The sequence below is a fragment of the Myxocyprinus asiaticus genome, chromosome 40 (genome assembly GCF_019703515.2).
Source record: "Myxocyprinus asiaticus isolate MX2 ecotype Aquarium Trade chromosome 40, UBuf_Myxa_2, whole genome shotgun sequence".
NCBI lineage: Eukaryota > Metazoa > Chordata > Actinopteri > Cypriniformes > Catostomidae > Myxocyprinus > Myxocyprinus asiaticus.
The window spans coordinates 7,319,393-7,344,826 of record NC_059383.1 but is presented as its reverse complement, the minus strand read 5'-3'; the positions used below and the strand labels follow the sequence as shown (position 1 = coordinate 7,344,826).

General features: G+C 36.7%; 1 protein-coding gene across 2 annotated transcripts; it reads right to left on the bottom strand.

Moving 5' to 3' along the window:
- Positions 1 to 535: 535 nt before the first annotated feature.
- On the bottom strand, positions 536 to 25,432 carry LOC127430427 (cysteine protease ATG4A-like). 2 transcript variants are annotated; one of them, XM_051680184.1, is made up of 13 exons: positions 25,369 to 25,432; positions 24,609 to 24,719; positions 23,949 to 24,020; positions 12,663 to 12,761; positions 10,977 to 11,078; positions 10,228 to 10,300; positions 9,327 to 9,406; positions 8,999 to 9,216; positions 5,896 to 5,974; positions 2,026 to 2,171; positions 1,744 to 1,800; positions 1,482 to 1,593; positions 536 to 1,301 (listed from the first exon to the last, which is right to left on the bottom strand). In XM_051680184.1, exons 1-13 carry the CDS (start codon positions 25,376 to 25,378, stop codon positions 1,237 to 1,239), a joined length of 1,224 nt encoding a protein of 407 aa, XP_051536144.1. In that variant the 5' UTR covers positions 25,379 to 25,432; the 3' UTR covers positions 536 to 1,236. The 2 variants fall into 2 exon arrangements, with proteins under 2 accessions (XP_051536144.1, XP_051536145.1); XM_051680185.1 differs by lacking the exon at positions 1,744 to 1,800.
- Positions 25,433 to 25,434: the final 2 nt, after the last annotated feature.

Genomic DNA, 25,434 nt, shown 5'->3' with positions numbered 1-25,434 from the left:
ACAACATTTACATTACCTACATATTAACATATTAACTCTAAATATATACATGTAAAACTTGTTTTATTATTATATTTAAATAAATAAATAAATGTAATAGTAATAATAATGTATATTATACAATAATTATTTTGTTCTTGCTTGAGATAAATATTGATAAATATTAACATATATATATATATATATATATATATATATATATATATATACACTGTATAATAAATATATATATATATATATATATATTATACATTAAAAATAAAAATATATACATAAATATATGATTTATTTAAAATAACATACATATCAAATACATTTTTATTATTATATTTAAATGCCATTAATACTCTCTGAACAACATTATGATTTTACTCTGAAAAAAATCTGTTTAAATAAATATTAACTAATATTAAATGTTTTTTCTTATTTTCTGCATCGCCAAAGAAGATTCCTGTTCAAATTTGTCTTCTTTTACAGATATACAAAAGACATAAAAGGAATAATAATCACAAATAATGAAATGAACACAGAATACTCAGGTTGCTTTACAGTTTATTCTTTTAAAAAAGTGACAGGACTAATCCAAAACTTGCTGAACATACTTAAATATCTCATTTGAAGCCATATTTAGATGTGTGCAGAGGTGGGTGTAATAATTATTCCACGGTAAAAAGGAAAGGAAACATCACACTCACCAGTCAGAAACATAAATATGTCAAAGAGAGAGAGGCACTTTTTGAACCAATAAGGTTGTTGTTTTTTCCTTGAATAACACTGAATAAAAGATGTCTGCATATTCGCTGTCTCCTGTGATCAGGAGGTAGAGAGTGTTGAGGTTGTGAAGAAATCGTCCTCGTGCAGGTCTTCACTGCTCAGTACGATATAGTTTATGCAACTCGACAGTCCTCTGTTCTTTTAATAACTAAAAACACAAGTCTCTTCAATGACCTCTGACTGAGGCTAAACATCACATGAAGTTGCTACAGTGATCCTTGGCTTGGTTTATTCCTGTTACAGTTAAAAGCCCAGCCCAAGCTCATTTCTACTGTAGAGACAGTCTTGTATTGGCCTGGCTGTTGTTTTATGCGTTGTGGTGTTGCTATCGTTTGCTTATTTTTGCTTATTGTAACCGTGTAGTGCTTGGTGTTGATCCGAGACACTTGTGCAGTGTAGAGCAGAGGATTGCTCGTGATGAGGATTGCCTCCTCATCCTGGGCTCTCGTTGGTTGACTGAGATCACACGTTTAGGATCTCAAACTCCTCCTCTGACTCAAACAGCTTGTCTGGGGACTCTATGAATTCTAGAGGGTAAGTGCATGAAACATGAAATGACATTTGCAACCCATTTTACTTCCGAAATATGCTGTACTTCAGAGTTAAGCAGGATATTCAATGAGAAAAATGATATGAGAGTATAATAAGTGAACAAAATGATAATGCACAGTGCTGTAGTGCTCCGGCAGTATGTTACTCAGCAGTACCTGCTCCAGTGGTCTGCACCTCTGGTTTGGTGGGGGGAACAAATGGAGGCCAGTGAGAGGGATGTTTCTCTACCAGCTCGAACATCCGCAAGTTTCTTTTCTTTAGGAGCTCCTTTAAATCACAGACAAATAACATGATTTCACTTTCTTCCATAGGTTTCAATATAATATTGTGATTTTTGGGGGTGAAATATGGCCTGAACATGTTCTTGATAGGTTGTATGTGTGGACAACTGACAGAAAGAGTATGTGACAGTCATACCTGCTGAATCAGATCACACCAGCTGTCAAAGTCCTCCTCACTCTTACAGAAAAAACCCTATAAACATGTTGACGGGCACTGTGATTGCCATTTCAACACAATGAAACCTAAACTAGACACATTTCAACACCTTTTGCTGAAAACTTTGACTAATGCTCTCATTTATCAGTTAAGATGTGATCTCTCTCTCTCTCTCCAGTATAAATATATATTTATAGTAAATTTAGGGGAAACACACACACACATATCTTCTAAACGCACTGACATGGTTTGAGCTCTCACCAGTGCGACAGAAGGGTCCAGGTTTGTGATTTTCATTCGGTGGGGAGTTCTGTGACAGTGATAACTTGCATCATCCACTGCAATGCCTGAGTCACACTCCAATGCCTGCTGAGTGGTGTGAGGGTCCAGATAGATCAACTCATCATCTGATCGAGAAAAACACAGTAAAAAACAGCTATGCATTCAGAAAAGCAAACGTTACAATGAGTCAGTGGGCTCTATTTACAGTATGTGAGCACACTAAGCACAGCGCTAAGCGCAATGACCATGCGCAACATCTTATCCAATTTTCATGAGAGCGCTAATTCAAAGTGCAATTGTCAGCGCAAAGCACAAGTGGGCGTGGGTGGGAGTGTTTGCGTTATCTGTGGGTGTATGTGCGCAAACTGTGGGTGTATTGTATGTTAATGAAGTGGCGAAAAGTGCAATTTGCTATTTTTCTGAGAACTAGGTCGTTGCGATAAGACGTTTGAGAATCATGTCTGTTTTCAGCACAAAGTCGAAATTCAATTCCTGCATTTGCAGTTTGGAGACTCCACCAGCAAATGGTAATAAAGTTCATGTCCAAACTCTGAAAATATCGTGGAGCATCAAATTCTGTCCCTCACAATCACAGATGTAGCCGTTTTATGAAACACAAAATTATGAGATTTGTGTTAAACTATCTGTAGGTCATGGTTTATTTTTAAAATATTATTATTAATATTATATTTATATTTACAATTGTATTTATGATCTAATTTGTGTTAGTAATTTTCCACCTGTTGTCGTAGAGCAATTTTAAAGTCCTTGCAAAAGGAAGAAGTTGGAGAGGGTAGTTAAACACATTTTTTTATTATATTTTTGTTTTGTTTAAAGTGTCATTTGAATTTATTCATTTTTAAAGCAAAATTGACCAGTAGAAGTGAAGTGTGTATAAAAATCCAGAGCCTAACCAGAACGGGCAATACAATCACTGTTAATACTAGCCCTGATTTGTGTGTCACTTGATCAATATGATTAATAATACTTACATTCTCTATAATTTATCGGAGCCTACATCCAAATGCTGCAACACATTTTCCATGCGTATAAAGGATCATATGCCTGAGATTCAACAAGGACGCAGTTAATGCACAAAAAAATGTAAATCCATATTTCGATTCTTCTAATTCATTGCATACAGCCATTTACACTACAAACTTCTTATGAATGTGTTTTTTTTGTTTATATCGCTGATGCTTGACAGGGAATGGACTATATAATAGGACGCAGGCGTTGCAATAACCAAAAGAGATCCTTATAATTAAACTGCACTTGACCAAGCCCATTGACACAATTTCGCCAAACCTACTTGGGCCTAGACTTAGTGCATGCTTGCGCAAAAATACCAAAACTTCATGGGCATGTCATACACTTATGACTTATGGCATAGCACTGCGCTTAGCGCTCTTACAATACACAACAACGCATTTCAAAAACAACCAATCAAAGAAAGACTCTTGTTGATTAAAGGAATATTTCACCCAAATTTCGGTATTTATTACCCACTCTCATGTTATTTTACTTATTTTATTCCAAGCTGCTCATTTCCATACAATGAAAGTAAATGGTGATTTTCAGTGAATAACGATGTACATTTCACTCTGTTCTTTTTTCTCCATTAAATGAATATTCCGGGTTCAATATAAGTTCAGCTCAATCAATATTTGTGGCATAATATTGATTACCACAAAAATTTATTTTGACTCGTCTCTCCTTTTCTTTCAAAAAACAAAAAAGCACAAATCTGGGTTACAGTGAGGCACTTACAATGGTATAGACATAAGACGTACACAATGTGTGCGTTAACATGATTTTAGTGTGATAAAATCACTTACTAACCTTTTCTGCGTAAAGTTATGGCCAGTTTTACAACTTTGTTACTATGACGATGTAATGTCAACAAACTCTACAACCCTAAAATTACTGTAAAAATTACCATTTTAACAACATTACAGCTCAAATAATACATGAGTTTTAACAGACTTCCATTGTAAGTGCCTCACTGTAACCTTGATTTTTACTTTTTTTTAAGAAAAGGAGGGACAAGTCGACATTAATTTTTGTGGTAATCAACATTATGCCACAAATGCTGTCGATTGAGCTTAACTTGTATTAAACTCAGAATATTCACTTAAGTAACATCTTGTACAGTTTCATGTGTTTTTGCCACAATTGCCTTTGGCTTGCTGACTGGGGGCCTAAAAAATTAGTTTTTGTTAAAGCATGATTTTCAATCATGTTTTTCATTTAACTGCTCAATTAAGACATTACAGACATTACAGCATCATTTTCTGTAAAGCTGCTTTGAAACTATGTATGTTGTAAAAAGTGCTATAAAAATAAAAATGACTTGACTTGACTATGACCCCAGTGAGATATAATAATAGAAGCCAGGTCAGATGGTGAGACACCTACGGTCTTTTATGTCAGACAGTGCGATGTGCGATCAATTGAGTCACGTTCTGACAATCTTATTACCACACAAAATTTAAATGGTTCCTCATGCTAAAATTGCTCATTTAGAAAAGAAACAGCTCATTCCTCAGAGCGAACTCAAGGGAACGCTAAATGGCATGATACTTATGTTGCATATAATATAGACAACTTAGTATGATTATTTTTAACTAAACGTCTCTCACACAAGCTGAGCTTCTATTGGTTCTTCATAAGACGGTTGTCATAACGGCAGTCACACTGCAGCACTGCAACCCAAAATTTCGGACACTGTCAGAACTTTGTCGGAGGCTAAGTTTAATTGCAAAGGCAATTAATCAGTTGTCAATGAGCATGTTTCACTTAAGGCCCCAACACACTCATGATGAAGTGCTTCTTCGTTCTTCGCTCAAAGCCAAAAATAAGCTCAAAACAGCTGAGCAACGACATACTGTTTGCAAACATTCAGACACTGACCGCACTGCTGGGGGAGGTTTTTAGAGGAGCATTTACATAAGAGGATGCTCAAGACTAAATGTAAAACATCAACTTATATAACATTAAAATGTGTTATCAATGACTTCATGCCTCATTCTATATAGTAGAATTCACATGAGATCAGTAAAAGAAGCTGATTCAATTACTCTGATGATTTAAAGTAATATATGTGCAGTAGATAATTTGTCATTTGTAATGTTTACCTTATGCTTTCAACACACTATATGCAGCCTAATACGTGCCAGTTACACTCTATTATTGCAATTTATATTGACACTGATACTACTGCAAAGATGGGTGTATAAAAGAGTGTTAATGGGCAGAATACAGACAAACGAATGATGAGAGGCATATCTCACTATGGGCAGATATGTGAATGGCTTTCGGCTGCAGATGGTGAGTGAAGCTCTCTATTTCAAACAATAAAGTGAATGGGCACTTAAGAGAATTTGGAGTAGATTTGACTCCTTCTATAGACTAACTAAACAAAAAAATTGCATGACATGTTCTTGGAAAATGTCTCTACGTGAGCTATCGTACAGATGGAATTAGCTGTTGACCTCAAAGTAGGTGGAGCTCCAGGTCACACCTACTGATGACGTGGACCAATGGCAGTAAGAAAGTGTTTAGCAACTGGTACGAAGTTTTCCTAAAAGTTTGCCTTGGCGAGCTGTTACGAACCACTGAAAGAACTCAAAAACACCTTCATTTTGTCCAGATTTTGTTCTCAATGACGTCACACTCGTTCGTTCTTTGATTTCGTATGAAATGTGCTGGTGAAGTGGGCCTTACAGCGATCAAAGACTGTCGATTTTGTCCTATGACAAAATAAATACTTTCTGATTCCAAAAATTTGTCTCAAATGGCAAAACTGTGGCCAAAATCATACCGTTTGAGTCTGGCTTAAGAACTCACCTATGAATCCAATAAAATAATAGGCCAGGTTGGGCTTTCCTCCTAAAACACCACATGACTGAGGCATCTTAAAACACTCCTGGAAAAAGAAGATATGAAACGTGTGTAAATTAAATAAATGAATAACCGTGTAACAGTGAATAATAATTTATACAATGATAGAAAAAACAGCACAAGAAATATGATGTTAATATTGTTAAAGAAGATAACAAAGGTTCAACAAAAGTGTTTATTCTACCTCCATTATAAATATTAAAGCTGAAGTGTGCAGTTTTTGTGTTACCAGCACCAAACAGAATTTCAAAACTAATGACTTTTTCAGACATTGACAGGGTTCCCACACTTTTCAAGGCACAATTTTCCAGGATATTTCTAGGACATTTTATGTGGCCCACATTTGTAATATTTAAGCAAAAACACACAAGAGGACATTAAAATTGTGGTTATTTTTTTCAAAATTCGGTATTCGACAGTTTAATTAAATTTCATCATCAAAATGGTGTCTAATCAAATTAATTTGTTAAAAATTTTATCAAATGAAAATATAATTATTTTAATTCATTACATTTATCAACATAACACTGTACAACCCCAGTTCCCAAAAAAGTTGGGACAGTATGAAAAATGCAAATAAAAACAAAAAGGAGTGATTTGTAAATTATATTCACCCTTTGCTATATTGAAAGCACGACAACTACACATTATATGATGTTTTACACTGTGAATTTCATTGTTTTGCTTTTTTTAAATGTACAGTAATTTCAAATCAGATGATTGCAACACACTCCAAAAAGTTGGGACAGTCCAGTGTTTACCACTGTGAAACATCACAATTTCTTCTAATAACACTTATTAAGCATTTAGGCACTGAAGACACTAGTTTGTTAAGTTTAGAAAGTGGAATTTTCCCCCCATTCATCCATTATGTAGGTCTTTAGCTGCACAACTGTATGGGGTCTTCGTTGCTGTATTGTGCGCTTCATAATGCACCACATATTCTCAATTGGAGATGATCAGGACTGCAGGTAGGCCAATCTAGCACCCACACTCTCTGCTTACACAGCCATGCACTTGTAATCCTGGCAGTTTGTGGTTTAAAGTTGTCCTGCTGGAAAATGCAGGGACATCCCGGAAAAAGATGGTGCTTGATGACAGTATATGTTACTCCAAAATATTTACATATCTGTCTGCATTAATGGTGCCCTCACAGATGTGTGAGTTACCCATGCCATGGGCACTGACACTCCCCTGGCCCATACAGACACTGACTTTTGGACCTGACGCTGATAACAGCTTGGATGGTTCTTTTCCTCTTTGGCCCAAGAACATGACGGCTTTGTTTTTCAAAAAAATTTTGAAATGTGGACTCATCAGACCAAAAAAACACAGTTCCACTGTTCTACTTTCCATCTAAGATGAGACCGAGCCCAGAGAAGTCAGCAGCGCTTCTGGACAGTGTTGATGTACGGCTTCTCCTTTGCATAGTAAAGCCTTAACTTGCATCTGTGGATGCAGCGGCGAGTGGTGTTGACTAACGAAGGTTTAGTAAAGTTATCCCAAGCCCATGTTCATGATATCCATTACAGATGAAAGATGTTTTTTTAAGACAGTGACGTCTGAGGGATCAGAGATCACATGCATTCAGAAATGATTTTCGTCCCTTTACGCACCGAGATTTGATCAGACTCCTTGAATCTTTTAACTATATTGTGCACTGTAGAGGGCGAAATGCCCAAAATCCTTCCAATTTGTCTTTGGGGAACATTGTTCTCAAAGTGCTGGATTATTTGCTGAAACATCAGTTGGCAAATTGACAAGTCTCAAATGATCCTTGCTCTTGAAGGACTAGGCTGTTTTTACAGGCTCCTTTTATACTATGACACAATTGCCTCACCTGTTTAACATCTCCTGTTTCACATCGCCTTGTTATTTTAACTCGTCAAATTGTTATTAGTTTTAAATTGCCCATCTCAACTTTTTTGGAGTGTGTTGCAATCAGCTGATTTGAAATTAGTTTTAAATTGCCCATCTCAACTTTTTTGGAGTGTGTTACAATCATCTGATTTGAAATTACTGTGCATTTTCAAAAAACAAAAAACAAAACAAACAAACAAAAAACAAAACAATGAAATTCACAAGGTAAAACATCATATAATGTTTAGCTGTAGTAATTTCAATATAGCAAAGGGTGAATATAATTTACAAATCACTCCTTTTTGTTTTTTGGCTTGGAAAACTACTGAAAATGTAGCCATAATTATTTAATTATTTATATATTATTTAATGAAACCAAAGATTCAAGGAAAAATAGTAGAGGTAATATTTTTCCTTGAATCTTTGGTTTTATTAAATAATTATCGGAATGAAAAAATAACATTATTAACCAGTTACCAGCATTTTTTTTTTTTTTTAAACAATATTTTCGGGGCCTAGGTAGCTCATCAAGTAAAGACGCTGACTACTACACCTGGAGTCGCGAGTTCAAATCCAGGGCATGCTGAGTGACTCCAGTCAGGCTTCCTAAGCAACCAATTTGCCCAGTTGCTAGGGAGGGTAAAGTCACATGGGGTAACCTCTTCGTGATCGCTATAATGTGGTTCTAGCTCTCGGTGGGGCACATGGTGAGTTGTTCGTGGATGCCGCGGAGAATAGCGTGAGCCTCCACACTATAGGTCTCTAGGGCTCCGCGGTAATGCGCTCAACAAGTCATGTGATAAGATGCGCGGATTGATGGTCTCAGACGTGGAGGCAACTGAGATTCATCCTCTGCCACCCGGATTGAGGCAAGTCACTATGCCACCACGAGGACTTAGAGCGCATTGGGAATTGGGCATTCCAAATTGGGGAGAAAATTAATAATAATAATAATATTTTCACTACAGAACAATTGAAAGGGACTATGTTCCAGATTTCTTTTACGTTCTGAAAAACAAATCATTTTCTGTTTTCTTTTCTTGAACCGCTTCTAGTCCCTGATCTTATATTTAAAAAAATTACACACTTCACCTTTAAAGTAATGAAGTTTAACACCACATCCTTTTTCCCCATCCAGACAACATAACTCATTCTATGGCTGAATGACAGAAACAGATAAGAGTTGTACTTTAAGGGCCTGAATGTAGACAGGGTTGATGCTGTTGATGCCCATCCGGAGAGGAATGACCAGCAGCAGGGGCCTCCAGTCCAGGGGCCCTTGTGAAGGAGGGTTAGGGGCCCTTTCCTGAGCCTCTGAACAGCTCTGGCCCAACACAGACCCCTCCCCCCAGCCACAGGGACCAGCCCTGGGCTTGACCTTCTGGCCTGGCTGCTGACACTGCTTCTCTGGTAGAGGGGAAGTAGGTGAGGAAATAAACAAGAAAGAATTCATTAAGGTTGACAATTAGTTTTGTAAAGGGTTACTTTCTAAGCTCTAATCAGAGAAAAATACTTACTGATGTCCTCAATTACGACCGTGTTGTCCATTGACACATATACAGCCAAAGAATTCCAATCATCAAACAGGGCAAGTTTCCTGCAGGCAAAGGGACATGTAGTATTAACCAGCCTGATCTCATGAAAATTACGTAACTGTGGCAACACTTTTGCAAATGATATAACGTGGTTCATTACATGTATTGCAGCAGTTTTGAGGTGAAATGTCCACTGTGTGGCGTTAAAAGTGAGTTAAATGTTATTGTAAAGTTACTGCTCTTTTGAGTTTTAAACCAGAAAAACCAACCTCCCTACCCTAAACCTAAACCTAACCCATTGTGTTATGAAAAGCAAATATTAGATGAAAATGCAATAGCCGAAGCAACCACGTCATTTTGTGGTGCTTCTATGACGCATTTTGCTCGTGTTGACTCGCGTGCTCTTCAGGACTCGTACCGCGATCCTTTGCATCGCAAGTGCAACACTATCAGTTAAGCTACTGCACAATTTGATCACACTTGAACAAGCTTGTAAATGTAGTTGTGATGTAATGCACATGTTAAACTGTAACACCTTACAAGATAAGTTATGCACAAACAGCGTTTATGAACTGATAATCTGCCATTTTACTTTTGATTTGTGTGAAAGGGAATAAAAGTCATTGTTGTTTTAGCGCCTCTAGTGTTCATTTCAGCAGGAAACTACAGCAATACGTACTACAATCCACTTAAAAATAATTTAGCAAAACATGAAAAAACATCTTTTGTGTTCTACAGAAGAAAATAAATCATATGGGTTTTTAATGACATGAAGGTGTACAAATAATGACAACTGATGATTGTGCATCATGGGCACTTCAAACAATGACATTATTTTTTGGAGATGTCAGGTATTAAGCTATTAGCAAAGAATGATACTCACTTGAGAACTTGTGCCACTGTGTTTGGTCCGTACCATTCTCCAACAGACTTGCCCTCTCCAACTCCCATCTGAGCTACACAAACAGAACACACAATTCACTGACTTCATATCATACAAAGAGAGTCTGTGCTTGAGAATGACATGTGTGTTTGCTCTGAACTAGTGTTTATAAACCAATCATTTGCAAGGAAGATTGAAAAAGTTGGGCTAATAATCTTGAATGACAGTATTCTGTGCCATAATATGGCTTGTTGTTTGAGTTCTCCCAACTAAAAGAAAGAGATTGGGAGCTTAACACACACACACACACACACACACACACAAACATCAATAAAAAATATATTATTAGCAGAACAATTTGAGTGAAAATTTGAATTAAAAAAAATGAATGATTTTGAAAATGTCTAAGTATTTGGTCCCCCTTTTGCTTTATCGGCAGCATGCACTGGAGCTAACATGGCATGGACTAAACCTGATGATTTCAAGTTATCCAGCATGATTTAAAAATGCTCCAAATAGCATCTTGTGTGATTCGATGGAAGCAAGGAATTCTGAGTGACTGTACAAAGGAGTAAACATGTTTAATGTCACAAATTTGCCTATATTATTAGTAACCTAGAAATAGAATCTTACTTATTTTTTATTTATATAATCTCACAAATAAAACTTTCCTTTGTTTTAATTTTCTAAAACCCTACAACTTTCTGTTTATTTCTAGGTTTAAAAAAAATCTGTGTATTTCTTCTTACCCATCTGGTGGATAGAGTAGCAGCTGTCCTTCTTGTCTAGAAAGCAGTTCAAGATACGGTGATACTCTTTGGGCTGAGCTTTCTCTGGATCCCACCGCCAGTCTACAATATACAGTGTAGTACAGCACTTTACAGGGATAGTTCATCCAAAAATAAACTCTCCCATCATTTACTCACCCTCATGCCACCCCAGATGTGTTTGACTTTCTTCTGCTGAACACAAATGAAGATTTTTAGAGGAATATCTTAGCTCTGTAAGTCCACACAATGCAAGTGACTGGTCACCAGAACTTTGAAGTTCCAAAAAGCACATAAAGGCAGCATAAAATTAATGTATATGACTCCAGTGGTTTAATCCATGTCTTCTGAAGTGATTGAATCATTTTGGGTGAGAACAGACCAAAATATAACTCCTTTTTCCAGCCTGATCTTATGATATCTACGTGACCATGACAACATTTTTGCATTTCAAAATTTACATGCTGTACAACATTTTGGCTGCATGTTTCCAGTGAAATGTCCAGCTAGGGCAAAAGCGAGTAAAATGGTGTCATATTCAGTAGGTTTTTTGGTGAATTTTAGATGGATGTTTTAATGATTAAAGTGTTAGGGTTAGTAAACTTTAGCCTAAACCTAACCAATAGTGTTTAAAATATAAATGAGACATTACATTAACAGACATCCTTATCCAACCAATGCCTAAACCTAACAAATAAGTGTTTTAAAATGCGGAAGTGAAATGAAAATAAAATTTTCTGAACCAACCACATTATTGTGTCACATTTCAGCTTGCATTCATGACTGGTTCTTGATTCTTAATTCTTTGAACCGCGCTCCTCCAAGTCCAAAGTCCAACGCTCTATTAGGTGAGCTACCACGCAAGCTAATCACATTGGAATAAGTGTATTTACATGTTGATATAGCACCTCTAGTGTTCATTTCACCAGGAAACTGCAGGGAATTGTACCTGAGACACGTATAACAAGTTTTGCAAAAATATATAGAGTCACGTTTTCACTATGAGACCAGGTTGCCTTTTCTCTAGTTTCTAGGCACGATCATGATTTCAAGCCTGATTAAACATTCTAGTGTTTGACGCATGTACAGCACTAAATGGCACTGTAGGAAGCGCAATCGAGCTTGAAATCATGATCGCCAAGACTGCTTTCAGGTGAAAAAGGAGTTATATTTTGGTCTGTTCTCATCCAAAATCGATTGGATCACTTCAGAAGACACTGATTAAACCACTGGAGTTGTACGGGTTGCTTTTATGCTGCATTTATGTGCTTTTTTGGAGCTTCAGCATTCTGGTCACCATTCACTTGCATTGTGTGGACTTACAGAGCTAAGATATTCCTCTGAAAATCTTCATTTGTGTTCTGCAGAAGAAAGAAAGTCATACACATCTGGGGTGGCATGAGGCTGAGTAAATGATGAGATAATTTTCATTTCGACAACTTGCCCCAATAGCAGGGCACTCAGCGCAGTGTGTCCTGTTGTTCACTGCACATTTTGGAAAATGAACTAGGTCATCTGGTTTTTCCCATGTATACAGAAAATTGTTACACTGTACATACATAAAAGATAAATATTCCACATATTGTTAAAATGTATGGTGGTACGTTATTTCGAACACTCCACTTATCTATAAGAAGTCTCCACATCCTCTGGAAGATGTTTGCCTACCTTGTCCTAGGTGCCAGCATACTAAAGCCTGTGCGAGAATCATCTGTCCACAGCGTAGCATACAGCCCCAGCCTGCATCTGATGATGGGCCAGTTCCTCCTGCACACCACACACAAACAAATGCCATTCACACAGGTTAGTACAGTTTTGAATTGTAATTTAGTTTTTAGTTCAATTTGTCCATTCAGTTTAGTTTACATTGACACTATGACTGTTAGTTTTTAGCATAGTTTTTCAGTGTTTGTATTTTTTAATATTTTAGGACTGCCAAGGTTAAATTAAGGAAGGTTAATGAGTTAGAGGCACGCATCCGAATGCTAGTGGAGGTCAGTGAGAAAGAGAAGCTTGTAGATAGTATTTCGGATGCGGGTAGCACAGCGAACAACACACACACTTTGGTTCCAGCTGTAGAGCCCCTGCAGCATTGTGTTTGGGTGATGTCTCGGCGGCATACTCGCTCTGCAAAGTGACACCACTTTCCTGTTCCTATTAGGGATTCCAATCGATTCTCCCCACTCAGTGATGCACCCACTGAGAATCATGTTGACAGAGCCCTAGTAATAGGTGATTCTATTGTAAGGAATGTGGAAATAAGGACTCCAGCTACTATTGTTAAATGCATTTCAGGGGCTCGGGCGTCTGACATCAGATATTTACAAGTGCTGGCTAATGCTAAATGTATATTTTCTAAAATTGTTATTCATGTCAGCACTAACGATGTCCAGCTTCGCCAGTCAGAGATCACTAAAGATAATGTGTGCAAAAATTATGTCAGACACTGTAATATGCTCTGGTCCGCTCCCTGCTCATCATGGTGACTAGGTTTATAGTAGATTAGTGTCACTGAACGGCTGGACGTCTGAGTGGTGTTCGGAGGATAGCATAGGATTTATAGACAACTGGAAGAGTTTTTGGAGTAGACCTGACCTGCTAAAGAGAGATAGACTCCATCCCTCCAGGAAGGTGCTGCTCTCCTCTCTAGTAACTTCGCTCATAGTCTTAATAGTGATAGTATTTGACTAACTGGTGCCCAGGTCAGGAAGCAGACAAAGTGGTTAAACCGAACGTCTGCTAGCTGCCTTGAGATGTCACACAGGTCACATAAACTACAACACATAATGACTGCATCACCTAGATATCATATAGAGACTGTCTGTTCCCCGAACTACCAAACACAAACCCCTCACTAAATCATTTGGAAAAAATTTGATTAAGGTCAAACTTTAAAAAAATATATAATAATAATAATAATAATAATAAATTGAAGATAAACATCATATAAAGGTAGGGCTACTAAACATTAGATCTCTTTCAACCAAAGCACTAATTGTTAATGAAATTATTACAGATCACAGTTTGGATGCGCTCTGCTTGACTGAAACCTGGTTAAACCGGATGAATATATTAGTTTAAATAAATGTACTCCCCCAGGTGATGAGCCTCGTCTGAAGGGTCGAGGAGGAGGTGTTGCTACAATTTACAGTGAAGTTTTTGGTGTGACTCAGAGGACAGGATATAAGTTTAAGTCTTTTGAACTAATAATGCTTAATGTGACACCATCAGATATAAATAAAAAATCTCTTTCATCTTTTGCCCTTGCTAAAGTATTTAGATCACCCGAGCCATATTCTGATTTCCTTGGTGAATTCGCAAATTTTCTATCAGATCTAGTAGTTACTGTAGATAGAACTTTCATTGTTGGTGATTTCAACATTGGAATTAGCATTTATCGATATTCTAAACTCTCTTGGAGTCAGACAAAATGTGTCAGGACCAACGCATCGCCATAATCATACACTAGATTTAATTCTGTCATATGGAGTTGATGTTGATACTATAGAAATTCTGCTGCAGAGCGATGACATCTCAGATCATTACCTCGTCTCTTGTTTGCTGCGATCAGCTAATGTCACTCAATATACACCACACTATCATTCAGGTAGAACTATTATTTCAACCACTAAAGATAGCTTCACTAATAATCTTCCAGAATTGTCTCACATACTCAGTAAGCCAAAAAGTCTAGAAGAACTTGATGTAATAACAGAAAATATAAATACAGTCTTCTCTAGCACTCTTGATAGTGCCACCCCCCTTCGACTAAAGAAAATAAAAGAAAAAAGCCCTGCACCATGGTACATTGATCACACTCATGCTCTCAAGAGAGCAGCTCGCAAAATGGAGCGCAAGTGGAAGAATACAAAATTAGAGGTATTTTGCGGTGCATGGAAAGATAGTGTCTGTTGCTACAGACAAAGACAGGCACTAAAACCTGCCAGGTCAGCATATTTTAGCAAACTCATAGAAAATAACCACAACAATTCTAGGTGTTTATTCAGTACTGTAGCTAAATTGGTTAGGAATAAAGCCTCGACTGAACCAGATATTCCATCACAGCACAATAGTAATGACTTCATGAATTTCTTTACTGATAAAATAGAAATAATCATAAATAAAATTGGAATTATGCAATCAACTGTCAAAGTATCTCAGAAAACAGTGTCTCATAATTTTCCTCACGAGCAACTTCAATCCTTCGCTGTCATAGGTCATGAAGAGCTAACAAAACTTATCAAAAATCAAAAGCCACAACATGTATGTTAGATCCAATACCAACTAAGCTCTTAAAAGAGGTACTCCTTGTAATCTCAGAACCTCTTCTTAATATTATTAACTCCTCGATATCATTAAGACATTTCCCAAGAAACTTTAAAATGGCAGTTATCAAACCACTTATTAAGAAGCCACAGCTTGATCCTGGAAACCTGGCTAATTATAGAACGATTTCAAATCTCCCGCTTATGTCGAAGAGACTAGAAAAGGTAGTTTCCTCCCAACTATGTTCATTTCTACAGAGAAATGGTATATATGAACAATTTCAGTCAGGATTTAGGCCCCATCACAGTACAGAGACTGCACTTATCAGAGTTAAAAATGACTTGCTCTTTTCATCTAATCGCAGCTGCATTTCTCTTCTAGTGCTTTTAGATCTTAGTGCTGCCTTCGACACCATAGATCATGATATTCTCTTGAACAGGCTGGAGAATTATGTTGGCATTAGTGGACTTGCATTAGCATAGTTTAGGTCCTATTTATCAGACCGCTACCACTTTGTATGTGTAAATGAAGAATTGTCAAATCAAACAAAAGTTAAGTATGGAGTGCCACAGGGATCAGTTTTAGGGCCTCTGATTTTCTCCTTTTATATGCTTCCCCTGGGAGATATTATCAGGAATCGTGGAATAAGTTTCCACTGTTATGCTGACGATACCCAACTTTATATTTCTTCTAAACCCGATGAAATTTCACAATTATCCAAATTAGCAGAGTGTATCTATGAAATCAAAGACTGGATGGCCAGAAATGTCCTTCTACTCAATTCCAAAAAAACAGAGGTACTAATTATTGGACAAAAAACCTCTAAAAATAAGCCGCTAAAATAGAATTTGACTCTCTATAGATGTACTGTTATGTCGTCTTCTACAGCGAAGAACTTAGGTTTTATATTTTAAACCAATTTGTCCTTTGAAAATCAAATTTCCAATGTTTGTAGAACAGAATTCTTCCACCTCAGAAATATTGCTATGTTACGTCACATGCTCTCTGTTGCTGATGCTGAAAAAACGAATAGATATGTTCATGACCTCAAGATTAGATTATTGTAATGCATTATTGGGAGGATGTACTGCAAGTTCAATAAATAAACTTCAATTGGTTCAAAATGCAGCTGCCAGAGTTCTGACTAGAACCGAGAAATATGATCACATAAACCCCATTTTATCATCGTTACATTGGCTACCAGTTAAATTTCGTATTAATTTAAAAATTATGTTAACTACGTACAAAGCTTTGAATGGTCTAGCTCCACAGTACTTAAGTGACCTGAACTACCATGCTATATTCCATCACGTTCATTACGATCAAAAAAATTATGGCCTGTTAATAGTTCCTAGAATATCAAAATCCACAAAAGGAGGTAGATCCTTTTCCTATTTGGCTCCAAAACTATGGAATAGTCTCCCTAACACAGTTCGGGATGCAGACACACTCACACAGTTTAAGTCTAGACTAAAGACTCATCTATTTAGCCAGGCATACACCTAATTTATCCATCAACTCACAATTAGGCTGCTTTAGTTAGGTCTGCCGGAACCAGAAACATTTCACAGAAACATTTCTCATAATCTATAAATCTGCAATAAATTGAGTGGCATCTACACTAATATTATTCTATTTGTTTCCCTGTCTCAACCTTGGGTTTCATATCCCGAGCCACATCAAGCTCCATTCCTGCTTGGTATCAGACTCCACTGCTACGTGTCGCTGAGTGATGACGACAAACTACAGCTGGTGCTAGCCAAACATCACTTCAGTCTTTTACGATGGACTTCAGTGGATGAACTGATGCCAACTCCAACTGTAAGACATCGGATACTTCATATGCCACTGCCTGAGCCTTGGACTTATGATGGACCCCACCGAACCTCAACGAAATGACCTGCCGGTTGAACTGCGATGCACCACACTGAGTTTTGCCGGCATCACCTTTGTCTATTAATGGACTACACTCTTGAAATGGAATACATAGACTATCAATTAATTGCCAACAAAAGTCTTCATCAGCCAACTAACAAAGGACAATGCATCTAGGTGAACTTCTGCAGTTAATCCAGGATGGACTTCAAAGACATTATTAATCTTACAGTTCATACAAAATCTTTATTTAAAGTTTTTCTCAAATGCTTTGGCTCAATTCTCGAATTCTTTTCTTCAAAAAAATAAGTTCAAATCTCTGAACAATTAATTTCTTGTTATTCATTTAAGCAAATTGCACGTGTTTTGGCATGTGTGCAAAAGAGTAAGTACAACTGTCTACAATTTGCACAATAACTAAATGCACATGGCTTGCTGATCAAAACTGATGAGTTGATTCTCAGTGAAATTGTCATACTCTTCACAAATTCTAAACATCCTTTCATCGTGTGAACCATCATATGCAAAATGATCCATTCAGTTATCAAAATCTGTCAGACATACATGTATATGCCATAAATATCTATGACATGGAATGTTTGTGATGTCTGCTAAATCTCTGGCCAGACCAACAACAGTGACAGGATGTCCACCAAGAAGATGGGAACTTGTAGTGTTACGTCCTGTGAGGAGGTACAATTTACTGTATTGTTTTTTACAGAACTACCAAAGGTTTTTTTCATTGTTGCAGGTTTTTGTTTTCTTTTCTGTTCACTATATTACAGAAGCTCTGAACCGCAAGGTGAAAAAAAAAAAAATGTGAAAAAAAAATAGTGTCTCAGTTCCTTCCTGAGCCTGTCGTAAAAAAATTTTCTCTCTTCAAAATTTTTTTTTTCTCTCTTCAAATAATTTTTTTTCCTCTCTTCAAAATTTTTTTTTTCTCTCTTCAAAATAATTTGTTTTTCTCTCTTCAAAAATTATTTCTCCAAATTTTTTTTTTATAGATGTCATGTGCAGACCTTCATGGTGGAATTTAATTATAATAATATATTTTAATATAACAAGTTGTCTATGCTTTTAAAACACACAGTCTACTGCAGAAGTGAAGAGTTCCAGATGAAGAATGTCAAATAAATATCCAAATATTGTTGGTCTGTCTAAACATGTGCTAGACAGTTACGCCGATGTAAAATGCTCATCCCAAACAAATTGGTGAGGAATCACCTATAGTATCGCTCCCCGGGTTCCGCCAGGGGGAAGAATAGTAGGCTACACACACACCTGTTTTGTATTAGCTACCGGACGTGGGATACAGCATTCGTAGAACACATCAACAGCGGCCCCCTAAACCTCGAGTTCAAGATTACCCCGAAGTTGCAAATAACCCCTCCCAATTTACTCACAGCGTTTTTGCAATAACAGCCAGCCCACGTCCCGGCACGGGAGCTCCGGCAAAAAAATTAGCAAACTTAACCTTTTCTGTGTACTACAGTGTTGTACAGTATTGACTTTTCTCAGTAAACCTTTACCTACTGTTGAAATCGGTATCTAAAAAGCTCAATGTGATACACAATAGCATTCAGCTAGACAAAACTGACATTCTTGTACAGTACAGTAAGCAGTCAGTGTCAACAAAAAAGTAGAACAAAAATGAAATTTGTATATAACAAACATTCCCAGGGTTGACTGAAAAAACATCTAAACATTTTGACCAGTATGGCTCACACAATGACAAAATACTTTTCATTTTGGTGGCATTGGCCAATTTACTGACACAATAACTAGGTTTTGAAGCATGAATTAAATGTTTTGAGTGAGTTACTACATTTTGCAGACATGCAATAGAGTTGTGATGTCCCATAAAACAGTTGTGACAATTGCACTTACAGTTAAGAGAACGTTAAGACTGTTTCAAAAATGAGCCAAAGCAATTGAGAAAAACTGTAAACACTGGCCCTTAACACTTACTTAGTTTACAAATTTTAAACCATGAATTGCACTGCACATAATTAAGTAATACTGGCATTATATTCATGATGTTAGCCAGAGGGGAACTGGACCCCACAGTGAGCCTGGTTTCTCCCAAAGTTATTTTTCTCCATTAACCAAAATCTTATGGAGTTTTGTGTTCCTTGCCACAGTCGCCTTCGGCTTGCTCACAGAGGTTCTAAATACAATATTATTTATTACATTTTTATACACAATTTACAATCATATTTAATAAAACTACACAATGATCATTCTAAGACTTTTTAGATATTACAGTTTAATTTTCTGTTAATGCATGATTTTCTGTAAAGCTGCTTTGAAACGATGTGTGTTGTGAAAAGTGCTTTACAAATAATAATGACGACTTTAGAATAATAAATAAATAAAAACAAAATATATTTGTGGTCATTTATATATATATATATATATATATATATATATATATATATATATATATATATATATATATATATATATATATACACACAGTTGTGCTCAAAAGTTTGCATACCCTGGCAGAAATTGTGAAATTTTGGCATTGATTTTTAAAATACGACTGATCATGCAAAAACACTGTCTTTCATTTAAGGATAGTGATCATATGAAGCTATTTATTATCACATAGTTGTTTGGATCCTTTTTAAATCATAATGATAACAGAAATCACCCAAATGGCCCTGATCAAAAGTTTACATACCCTTGAATGTTTGGCCTTGTTACAGACACACAAGGTGACACACACAGGTTTAAATGGCAATTAAAGGTTAATTTCCCACACCTGTGGCTTTTTAAATTGCAATTAGTGTCTGTGTATAAATAGTCAATGAGTTTGTTAGCTCTCATGTGGATGCACTGAGCAGCCTAGATACTGAGCCATGGGGAGCAGAAAAGAACTGTCAAAAGACCTGCGTAACAAGGTAATGGAACTTTATAAAGATGGAAAAGGATATAAAAATATATCCAACGCCTTGAAAATGCCAGTCAGTACTGTTCAATCACTTATTAAAAAGTGGAATATTCGGGGATCTCTTGATACCAAGCCAAGGTCAGGTAGACCAAGAAAGATTTCAGCCACAACTGCCAGAAGAATTGTTCGGGATACAAAGAAAAACCCACAGGTAACCTCAGGAGAAATACAGGCTGCTCTGGAAAAAGACGGTGTGGTTGTTTCAAGGAGCACAATACGACGATACTTGAACAAAAATGAGCTGCATGGTCGAGTTGCCAGAAAGAAGCCTTTACTGTGCCAATGCCACAAATGACAACACCTTGACACGCCTCACAGCTTATGGCACACTGTAATTTGGAGTGACGAGACCAAAATAGAGCTTTATGGTCACAACCATAAGCGCTATGTTTCAAGAGGGGTCAACAAGGCCTATAGTGAAAAGAATACCATCCCCACTGTGAAGCATGGTGGTGGCTCACTGATGTTTTGGGGGTGTGTGAGCTCTAAAGGCACGGGGAATCTTGTGAAAATTGATGGCAAGATGAATGCAGCATGTTATCAGAAAATACTGGCAGACAATTTGCATTCTTCTGCACAAAAGATGCGCATGACGCTCTTGGACTTTCCAGCACGACAACGACCCTAAGCACAAGGCCAAGTTGACCCTCCAGTGGTTACAGCAGAAAAAGGTGAAGGTTCTGGAGTGGCCATCACAACCCTGCCGAGTGCCCCTATCCAGAGTAAATTAATCAGAAATTAAACCATTTGTTTGTACCGCTGCTACAGGGTGTTTATAAAGTAACTTAATCCAACTAATAAATGTACTCCCAAACCCGTATATTTCCAAAATCTTAAAAAGATAATCCCATTCTACCATATCAAACGCCTTTTCGGCGTCAAGTGAGATGGCAGCGACCGGAGACTGATCATTCGCTACTGACCACATGATATTGATGAGACGCCTGATGTTATCAGAAGAGCTGCGGCCCTTAATAAACCCCACCTGATCTATATGTATAAGAGATGTCATAACCTTACTTAATTGGTTAGCCAAAATTTTGGACAACATTTTTACATCTAGTTGGATCAGGGAGATTGGACGGTAACTTTTACATTCGCTTGGATCTTTGTCCTTTTTAAGAATCAGACTGATCCGGGCTTGTGTCATGGTTGGTGGAAGCTTTCCATTCTTTAATGATTCCGTATAAACTTCTAACAAAAGTGGAGCCAGTTCTGTAGCATAGGATCTAAAAAATTCTGTGGCAAAACCATCTGGCCCCGGAGACTTGCCAGTAGGTAGGGACTTAATTACCATGTCAAGCTCCTCCAAGGTTATCTCAGAATCAAGAGCGTTTTTTTGCTCAGACTTCAGTTTAGGAAGATCTAATGGTTCCACAAAGTTTCTAATATCTTCATCAGTAGATGAAGATGTGGAACTATAAAGATCAAGATAGAATTCTGTAAAGGCATTATTAATATCAGTGGCAGATTTCACTGAGGGAATGGTAGAAAAAGACTCTCTCTGCTTTATATATCTAGCCAAAAGCTTCCCTGCTTTGTCCCCTGACTCAAAGTATGACTGTCTTGCCTTGAATAACCAAAACTCCACTTTCTGTGACAAAATAGTATTATATCTGTATTTCAATCGGGTTAATTCTCTGAGGCCATCAGATGACATACGGCACTTCAGCTCTGCCTCTGCACTTTTAATATTTCCTTCCAAGTCCACAAGTTCTCGTGCTTTGGATTTTTTGGTGAATGAGGCATACTGTATGATCCGACCCCTAAGAACCACCTTAAGTGCCTCCCAAGCCACGCCCACAGAGGATACTGAGGACCAGTTGGTCTCCATATAAACACTGATTTCAGTCATTAACATTTGTTGGAAATCAGGATTTTGCAAAAGGGACACATTAAGGCGCCAACTATATGATTTATTTTTCTCTATATGTGGCACCACCTCTAAACTCACCAGGGCGTGATCCGAGACTAAAATGTTTCCAAATGAGCAATCAACAACAGATGAAATGAGGGATTTGGATATAAAAAAATAATAATAATCTATTCTAGAATAAATCTTATGGACTGATGAAAAAAATGTATAGTCCCTACCAGATGGGTTCAAAAGTCTCCAAATATCTGTAAGACCAAGATTTTTACACATCCTGTGAAGCGTCAGTGTTGCTCTAGGGGGCTTACACACTTTTGCTTCACTATGATCAAGGACTGAGTCCATCAAAAGATTAAAGTCTCCTCCCAAAATTATATCATGGGGGGTGCCAGCGGCTTGCAGCATCCCTTCAAGATCTATAAAAAAGCCCTGATCATCAGCGTTAGGCGCATAAATATTAGACAAAATCAGACTTTGCCCCTGAATTTCTGCTAAAACAATAATGACTCTTCCTGATTTATCATTAAACTGTTTGAGACATTTGAATTGTAGATGTTTATTAATCAATATAATGACTCCCCTGCTCTTACTTGAGCCAGCACTAAAGAAAACATGCCCACCCCATATCTTTCCAAATTTTTCAGCTTCCTGTGTGGAAAGATGTGTTTCTTGAAGAAACAGTATACCATATTTCTTATGTTTAAGAAAACAAATAACCTTCCTTCTTTTGGGCATCTTTCTTTTGGTGTTTTTCAGAGTCAGTAGAAAGGTCTCTTTAGTGTCCTAAGTTTTTATATCTGTGACCTTAATTGCCTACTGTCTGTAAGCTGTTAGGGTCTTCACGACCATTCCACAGGTGCATGTTAATTGTTTATGGTTCATTGAACAAGCATGGAAAATATAAGGGTTTAAACCCTTTACAAAAAAGATCCGTAAAGTTATTTGGATTTTTACAAAATTATCTTTAAAATACAGTGTCCTGAAAAAGGGACGTTTCTTTTTTTTGCTGAGTTTTATATTATATATATATATACACACACACACACACACACACACACACACAGTATAATTACATAAGTTATAAGTTATTTTTTGAGTCAGGAACATACATTTTAGTTTAGTTTATATTTATAAGAGATAATTCTGTCATAATTTACTCACCCTCATTTTGTTTTAAACCCATATGACTTTGGCCAGACACATACCTCACGAAAGTATCTGTACGCAGATGCGAGCACTTCACCAAAAGTTGAACATACTTAACATTCATTCTTGTAAATAAATAAAAAATAAGTCCTCAAGGGGGCAATAGAGTTACATTCAAACATCTGTGCTATTAAACTGTATGTGTTATTATTCAGGATAATTGCTATAATTACATTGACTTTAAATGACCTGCTCAGCAATATTCTCTTCAAACTGCTCCGCCATGACAGTACAAAGAGAAAACTCACCATAGAAGCGAACTGTTAATTCATACTATTGTCTGATATAGCGCCCCTTGTGGCAACACTGAGAATGGAATGCATCCTTGTGCTGTGTTATGAATTGCTTTTTTGGAACACAATGCACAAAATCGAGCTTGCATAGCTAGAAATGTCTGCATTCACGTACTTGCATTCAGAAGGAACACAAAAGAAGATATTAAGCAGAGCATTAGTCTCAGTAACAATTAACTTTCATGGTATGGAAAAAGGTGCAATTAAAGTGAATGGCGACTGAAACTAACATTCTGCTTAACATCTTTTGTGTTTAACAGAGGATGGAAAGTGACTGCATATAGGTTTGGCGCATGAGGGTAAATGATGACAAAACTTTCATTAAGTGAACTGTCAATTAAAAATAAGGCTTTTATTTTTATTTTTATTGGTGTCATTTAGTTTTCCTTTCGTTTCCTGAGCATCCTCTAGTCAACAGCTTATGATCAAGGACTGGTTATGTTGTGTTTCAGACTGCATTCTCAACAATGGGGCAAAACACTTACCTATGGGAGAAAACTTTTTCCTATATGTGAACCAGAGTCGTGATCGCACATCTGCGAGCAGCTCCGATTTATCTGGGAGAGGAGAAACATTGAAAAAAAAAAACGAAGGGGGAACATTTGAGCATAGATTTAATATCTTTAATATTTAATATTTTTCCCAGATAAGAGATCACATGTATTTATTTTAAACAAACGGCATGTCTTTCCAATAATAATAATAATAATAATAATAATACAAAGGTAAATGAAAGTATGTGCTTCATTCTTGATCACACAAAAAAAGGTCAGTTTCTCAGTAAGACTCAACAGAATATTTATTTATATATATATATATATATATATATATATATATATATATATATATATACACACACACACACACACACACACAGTATATTTACATAAGTTATAAGTTATTTTTTAAAGGGAATTGTGGGGGATGATTTACCAAGTATAAATACATAATTTTACTTTGTTTCAATTAATGTATTAATACTTTTTAAATATAGAGTTTATATTGCATGTAAATGCAAAAAACCCGACATTAATTCTTTTTAGACCCCCAAAATGGTGTGAGTAACTGGATTAAATGAGCATGTTCTATAAAGTTAACTAACTTTAAATGACAACATTGCATTAGGGAAATCTGGCCTGTCTTACTTGTTTTAACATCGTAACATGCTCCCAAGATCCATACTGGCTCATCTGTGTCTGGTAAGTCCTCTAAAAACTCGGAGAACACATTGATTTGATTCTCATACTTGGCTAGAACTGAAATAAGAGGAGACACGTTAGTGTATCAATGCTATCATCAGTCATTTCTTGTAGTTTTTGTGACCCTAAAATCCTGATAAATCAATGTCATCAAAATATCAGAAAAAAAGTATATTGTTAGAAGTGTAAATAACTTCACTTACAGAGAAGTACTGTTGCTGAACTATGGTACAGTTCTGGTTTCAGATGGTAATACCATGCTACTTTAATGTAATGGTGCTGGATGATTACCATATTCATGTAATATTGTATTTACATGGTACTTTAAAATAACATGGTATTACCATGGTTCATACCTAAAAACATGGTATTACTACCATGGTACTTTTGTGATAATGACTAGATCTGTACACAGAATAATAGCTGTGGTCATCAGAAACAAAACAATAGTATAGACAACTCTATTGGGTGGACTACTGAACTCTATTGATAAGAACTGAAAGTAAAAGACACACAGGCCACTGAAGAACAATGAGAAAACTTGAAACACAGTTGCGAAATTCTCCATGAGAGATATCCTAGGAACATTTCACTTCATCGTGTCGTTGCGACGGGTTTCTAACTTCAAATATCACCTGAATGTCGTCTGCCTAATAAATCGACAAATCATTGACGAATTTCGTATTTTTTTCATTATAATTCCTACCTGCCTCCATCCTGGGCTGTCATCGGCATTAAAAGTCAGCGATACAAACACAGCGCGGTGCATTGT

Bases quoted from the DNA above. Each gene is read 5' to 3' on its own strand.
- LOC127430427 (XM_051680184.1), bottom strand. The intron at 5,975-8,998 runs GTACAACTCTTA...TTCTTTTTCCAG, and splicing joins TCTACATTCAGGCCCTTAAA to GAGTGTTTTAAGATGCCTCA. The intron at 1,801-2,025 runs GTGAGAGCTCAA...ACATGTTTATAG, and splicing joins TGGACCCTTCTGTCGCACTG to GGTTTTTTCTGTAAGAGTGA.